Raw genomic sequence first — 6,239 nt, forward strand, 5'->3', positions numbered from 1 at the left:
GGAGCATCTCTGTGGCCTCCTCTGGACTCACTTCAACAGGTCCATGTCTTTTTTGACACTGGGAAGAGATGAAGATGACAAATGTGCTCTTCTGCACAAATATTGAGTAGTTCCACAACATTCCTCATGGCACCAGCCCCCTGGGAGCAGCAGGGAGTTGCTTTTATCCCACCCCCCATAACAGAGATGTTCTCACCCAACTCCAACTCCACACTTGGATCACGAAACGCTTCATTTTCACTCTACCCCAGCCCCTGAAATATCCCAGCCACTGCTCTGGCAGCACACCAAGAGGCAGGGAGGGGGAGTGCCACTGCACCTGCTCTCACCTTGGCCTGGTTGGAGCAGTCATAGCGCATCCTCTGCCTGTTCTTGTTCATCTTGTTCATCAGCATCTTTCCCGTGCGGAAGTCGAAGGTGCCCAGGTCCATGGAGCTGCCCAGGTACCGGGCCAGCTGCGGCTTGCTGCGGAACTTCTTCCCACTGGGGCTGCAAAAAACACAGGAGAGACATGTAAACCCTCTGGATTCCAACCCCAGCACTCCCCACAGCTCAGCAGAGGCAATTCCTATTTCCCTCCCGAAAAACGGGCGCTGATTTTCCAAGGACGAAGCTCACGTGGAACTCTAAATGGATATTTCTGCTGTCATATTACCTGCTTTTCATCTGGAAGAGGCAAATTAAGTGCAGACCATGGTACAATGTTTTTATATATTAAGAGGAAGGTTCAGATCCTGTCAATGAATGTGGCACAATTCACACAATAACCAACGTGGGTGATCTCATTACAGAAGAACTTCTCACTCAGTTGTCTCAGATAATAAATGCCCATTTTCAAGCATAATTTCTTCTCCCAGGAATGTTCCATTTGACCAGCACCACAAATGTCTCCTCATCTCCTCTCCCTCCCCCCTGAGCAGCACATTCAGGTTTAAACACAATGCTCTGGTTGCATCCTGAACACTTCAGGATTGCCCAGAAGCAGGGGGAAAAACCAGAAGGTAGCTGCTGACAAGCTGCAGAACAACGAATTACAAAGCTTAAGTGGTGCAAAGATAAAGGTCAAAACTTTGGAAAATTTTCCATTATTGCCAAAAGGAAGAGAGAGATTCCTTTTAAATACCTGGGTTCCCGTGAAAGACTCATCCTGGAGACAAACACTTTGCTGGGGTTCTGGGGTTTGGGTTTTTTTTTAATAATATAACATTATAAACTCTTTTTTTTAATGCATAAAGCTAAATAAGTCAGTATGTTATGGCTGCAGTGTAGAACTCTACAGATAATAAGGACAAAGTATTCTTCACTTCACTGAGCAGCATAAAAACTCCTCTTCATTCCCTAATTTCTCTCATTCTGGATTTCTCCACCTTTCAACTTGCATATCCAATCCTAGCACCCATCTAGGAGAAGCTCATTCCACGTAAATCCATTATATTATAACAGCTTAACAGAGTAAAAGGCATTTTAAGATCAAAAATGCCAGTTACCACCTTACCTCCTGCTGGTGAGATACTGAAAACCTCGCCAGGGTCTTCTCAACAACAACAACAACAACAACAACAACAAAAGATCAAAGGAAAAGTCTATTTTCACATATTATCTGCTGCCCTGAAGCTTTTATTAGGGGAAAAACAGCATAAGAAGAGAACTTCTAGCATGGGACAGTGGCAAAGGAATTAGTGCAAGTCAGACTGTACACAAAACAAATAAATTAAAATAAACAAAAACACAGCCAAAGGATTAAAAGCTCTCCAAAAAAACTGAGGCAAGGTTAAAAGGAATTCTACTAAAACTGAAATAGCCCCTCAAAGGAGTTAAAACTTAAAGATTGTGGTCATGCCACACAGCATCTGCTTAAGAAGCTCCTGGCTCTGATTGCTCCCAAGCTGCTTATCCTGCCTGGATCTCCTCCTTGCCGCCACCACCACTGCTCAAACACCAAAGTGTTCATGCAAATGAGCCAGCTGGGGAAAATAATCCATCTTTGGAGGGCAGGGAGAGGGGGAGCAAACACTCCATCACTGGTTATTCCTCAGCTGGAATAACTGTGGAGCTGCACTGACACTCTGGCCAGAAGACAACACAGAGCAGGATAAGCACCCAGGAACAGAGCCTGAGTCCAGCCCCAAGTTTGTAAATCACTTTTTAGGACCATAAAGGGAGTTTTTTGCCTCGACCCAGAGAGAGGAATAACCAACTCCAACAGCTTTAGGGCAGAGCTGTGGGTGAAGCCAGGAAGAGAAACTCCTCCTGTATGAAGAACATGGCATTGCTTCCTCTTCCAAGATCTGCTGCTCCAATTTAGGGTTTAGTGTCTTTGTCATTTTAAAAATAATGGACTAAAGTGCAGAGTAACTTTCAGAACAAACAGATACACTCAGAGACAGGATTTTAAACAAACAGAGCCCTTTGGGTTCGTGTGGTTTTGCTGTGTTCATTTTGCAATGGAACTGAAAAGCTGCTCAAAGTCCACAAACGTCTCAGAAAACCCACCTGAAATGACTGAGAGTCCTGTCTCTTCCTGGGGAAGCTTGGCCCAAAGGAAAAGCACTGAAACAGTCAGAAGAAAAACTTTTATTGGGATTAGGTCTCGCAAAAGGCAGGATCATCCCAAGCTGCTCCGGGACATCAGGGGCAAAGCTACACCTCAAAGGTGACTGAGCACAGAAAGGAGGGGCTGGGGTGCTTGGAGACCCTCTGGCAGGGGCATGCAGGACACTGGGGGGACCTGAGAGGCTCAAAGTGTGGGGGGAAGCCCAAACAACCCCAAACTTGAGCAGCAGCACTGCCTGCTGCTCACAACACACAGAAACTGCCCCCCAGCATTTCACGACTCTGAGCACTGCTGAAGTGCCTCTGTGCCCTTTAAATGTCACAGAACACAGAATTTACCTCCTTCCACCCCAGAGCAAAGGCTTTGCCCTGCACTCCTGGCTTGGAGACACAAAGACTTTAAAGAGGCCCAGGAAGGAGACATTTTGGTACAAAGCTGCAAAACCCAAACTCTCTCAGCAACAAACCCTGCAGGCACCGAAGCTGCGAGGCCAAACTGATCCCGGGGTCCCAAATTGGGGTCTGTCACACTCCCCCAAGGCTGAAAGGCAAGGGCAAGCAAAGTTGCAAAGGATTTTACATGCTCGTCCATCAACAGCTCCGAGGCTTTATCTGCCCCTGGCTCCCGACAACACTGACCTGGGCACCGGGACCAGCCCGAGCCACCCCCACCCCTCATTCCCAGACTTTTCCGTGTGGATTAAGCCGCCTTCGGGGCAGGCTATTGAAGGGCCAGGCCTGCCAGGTGCCCCCGCTCTCCATGTGCAGCTCGCCCTTTGTTTCCTGCCTTATATCCTTAAGGAGAGCGCGGCTGCCAGCCCAGGCCCTCTCCCCTCCTCCCTCCTCGCACGAGTCTCCTCCCCTCCGCTCTCCCATTTAGCCCGCACAGGATCTGCACAACTTGGGAAGCCAGGGACAAAAGGCAAAAAAAAAAACAACCAAACCCTGAGCCAGCCCAGCCGCCGCCTGCCTTGGGAAGAAATGGAGACAGGAATAACCCGGGGAAACGGGTGATGGAGAGCACACACCCAGAGCCTCTTTTACTCGCTGGGGGGGCGATGGGGAGAACACAAAGTGATTTTCCTTCTCCTTTTCCGTGTGCTCCCTCCTCTCACTTCTCCCCCCAGCCCTGCTCCAGGTCAAGCCCGGCGCTGGGGGCCCTTGGGGGGCTGCAGGACCCCTGACTCTGCTCCCAGGGAGATGGGGATCCCGGGACACTGCCCACCCTGGCACTGCCAGCATCCCTCCTACAGCATCACCGCGTTATCCCGGGATGGAGCATCGACACCCAGCCCTGCCCTGGCAGTCCCACACTCCAGCTGGGTTCTGCTGGGATGGGCTGGGCTGGCACAGACACAGAAACACTGATGGGAACAAGCCAGACCAAGCTGGGTGACTCCTCCAGCTGCCATAACCCACCCCACTCCTTCACATCCAGCCTTGGGGACCCGACCTGTCCCTTCCCACCAGGGCTGTTCCAAGCACCAGCGTGGAGGGGATGGTGCTCCCTGCCCTGCAGGGCAATGGGGTGTCTTTGTTCAGCAGCTTGGGCTCCAACCACGCCAAAAAACCCCAAAACGAAGAACTTGCACACACAAAACCTTCCAAACCTCCAGAAGCACCACACCCCTGCACAAGAGCCCGAGTGGTAACACCATAACTCAGGACCGAGCACAGACAGAAGCAGATGTTCTTATAAGGCTCAACTGCAGCATCATGGAATCATGGAATTGTAAAGGATGGAAAAGACCTTTAAGATTGAGTGCAATCATCAACCCAGCACTGCCACCATCACTGCCCCACGTCTCCAAGTGCCACAACCACATGTTTTATGAACACTTCCAGGCACGGTGACTCTGCCACTGCCCTGGGCAGCCTCTTCCAGTGCTTGAGAACCCCCTCCATGAAAATAAATTCCCTAATACCTAATCTGAACCTCCCCCGGTGCAACTTGAGGCAGATCCCCTCTCATGAGAGAATTCATTAGAGCTTCCCTGTGGGCAAACCAGAACAGAGGAAAAGCAAAGCACAAACTCAGGAGAAGGATTCTCCTCTATGGTTTTTTTTTTTTGGGGGGGGGGAAAGTATATTGATCAAAACATCCTCGGGGGAGTGTTAAAAATGTTTTCTTCCAACTTTTTACATTAGTGCTGCAAATTAAGAAATTCTCAACTAACTTAAGTTTCACACAAGAGATCTGTGAAGTTTCCCAGCACAGCAATTTCAACAGCTTGAAGCAGAGACAAGTAGAGATCCCAAATTTCTGACACTTGGTCCTCAATCTTTCTGGAGAAAAATACTCTGAAGAAAAGCCCCACGAAGCAGCACTAAATTCTCCTTTCCCTGGGTGAGAACCCTGACTCCAAAGAGAGCTTTTGTAGCCAAAACTCCCTCAAAGACAACCTGCCACTTTCACAAAATCCCTGATATACTTCCCTTTCTGAAATCCTGCATCCCAGCACCTTTCCTGCTTGCTCCAAATCTGGCCCACAAGCCCCATCACATCAGCCAGAAACCTTCCTAAACCTGAGGTTTGAGGATTGGTTTTAAAACCTGCCCAGGTACTTACACCTTGAGGAAGGTTTGATTTCCAGCCAGAGACTGGCTCACACACACATCTCACGGGGAATTTTCGACAAGCCCTCACTGCATCTGTACATCCAGAGGAGCTGGACAGAAAAATCACCCAGGTAAGCAACAGGCAGAACTAGCAGAGGTATTAAAGAAACACCACACCTGTATTTGCCACTCTGAGGTAACGCAAAATGCAACAGTAACCAAAAATTAGTGGAACGAAGCCCTGTTCTACCTTTGATCTCTGTCCAAATTGATATAAAGGGACAACCCACTATAATTTGGGAATAAAAACATGCTGCTTATCCTCTCTCTCCCTTTTTTTTGAAGTTCAGCTCCCATACTGTAACTTCACAAGTAAGTTCTGGGGAAAAAATGGGACTTTTGAAGTTTTCAGCCGCTGCTGGTGGTCTCATCCTCCCCTCACCCTCCAAGCAGAGTTGGTTTCTGCTCTCAAGGATGGTATTTTCTGGTTCACTCACTGCTCTTCTCCCAACCTGATTCTAAGAGCAAAACCTAAGGCTGTGGCTGCCCCATCCCTGGAAGTGTCCAAGGCCACGTCGGATGAGACCTGGGGCAACCTGGGCTAGTGGAAGGTGCCCCTGCCCACGGCAGGGGGTGGGACTGGATGGGCTCTAAGGTCGCTCCCAACCCAAACCACTCGGGGATGATTCCATGACAGATGGGTTAAGTTTGATGGTCTGTATTTTCCCGACCAGCAGGGCCAAGTGAGGACGCAGGGACAACTCCCCTGCTCTCCCCAGCTCCCGAAGGACCCGAGTTCCGCAGCTCAGCCCTCGTGGGTGCGGGGAGGATCCATACGGCCACCTACGGCCATATGAGCCACAGAAGCCATCCGGGGACGATATAAATAGCGAACCTCCAGCTCGCGGGCCATGTGCTCCCCCACAGCCGCGCTCCCGGGAAGGCGCATCCCGAGCCTGCCCGGGGCTCCCCCGCCGGCGCGGGCAGGCGAGGCTCCCTCCGACCCCCCCAAAAATCTCTAAATGCACCCAGAAAGCAACAGAGAGAGCGAGAAACGACACCCCGGCTGCTCGCAAGCACCTTAATTCATTTGAGAACACACAAAACCCCAGCGCGGTTTGCGGGGA

The 6,239-nt window shown here is 50.2% G+C and overlaps 1 protein-coding gene across 1 annotated transcript in view; it reads right to left on the minus strand.

The window, feature by feature from the left end:
* The window catches only part of LOC108642191 (methyl-CpG-binding domain protein 3), an 11,185-nt gene extending 5,124 nt beyond the window's left edge, over nucleotides 1–6,061 (minus strand). The window contains exons 1-4 of the mRNA XM_029963904.1: nucleotides 5,950–6,061; nucleotides 5,123–5,171; nucleotides 2,494–2,550; nucleotides 330–489 (exon numbers count right to left, since the gene is read on the minus strand). Coding sequence (XP_029819764.1) covers nucleotides 330–489; nucleotides 2,494–2,550; nucleotides 5,123–5,171; nucleotides 5,950–6,061 — 378 coding nt within the window. The remainder of the gene's footprint in view (nucleotides 1–329; nucleotides 490–2,493; nucleotides 2,551–5,122; nucleotides 5,172–5,949) is intronic.
* Between the last annotated feature and the right edge of the window lie 178 nt (nucleotides 6,062–6,239).

Source organism: Manacus vitellinus, unplaced genomic scaffold (genome assembly GCF_001715985.3).
Source record: "Manacus vitellinus isolate BGI_N305 unplaced genomic scaffold, ASM171598v3 scaffold_64_pilon, whole genome shotgun sequence".
NCBI classification, from domain to species: domain Eukaryota; kingdom Metazoa; phylum Chordata; class Aves; order Passeriformes; family Pipridae; genus Manacus; species Manacus vitellinus.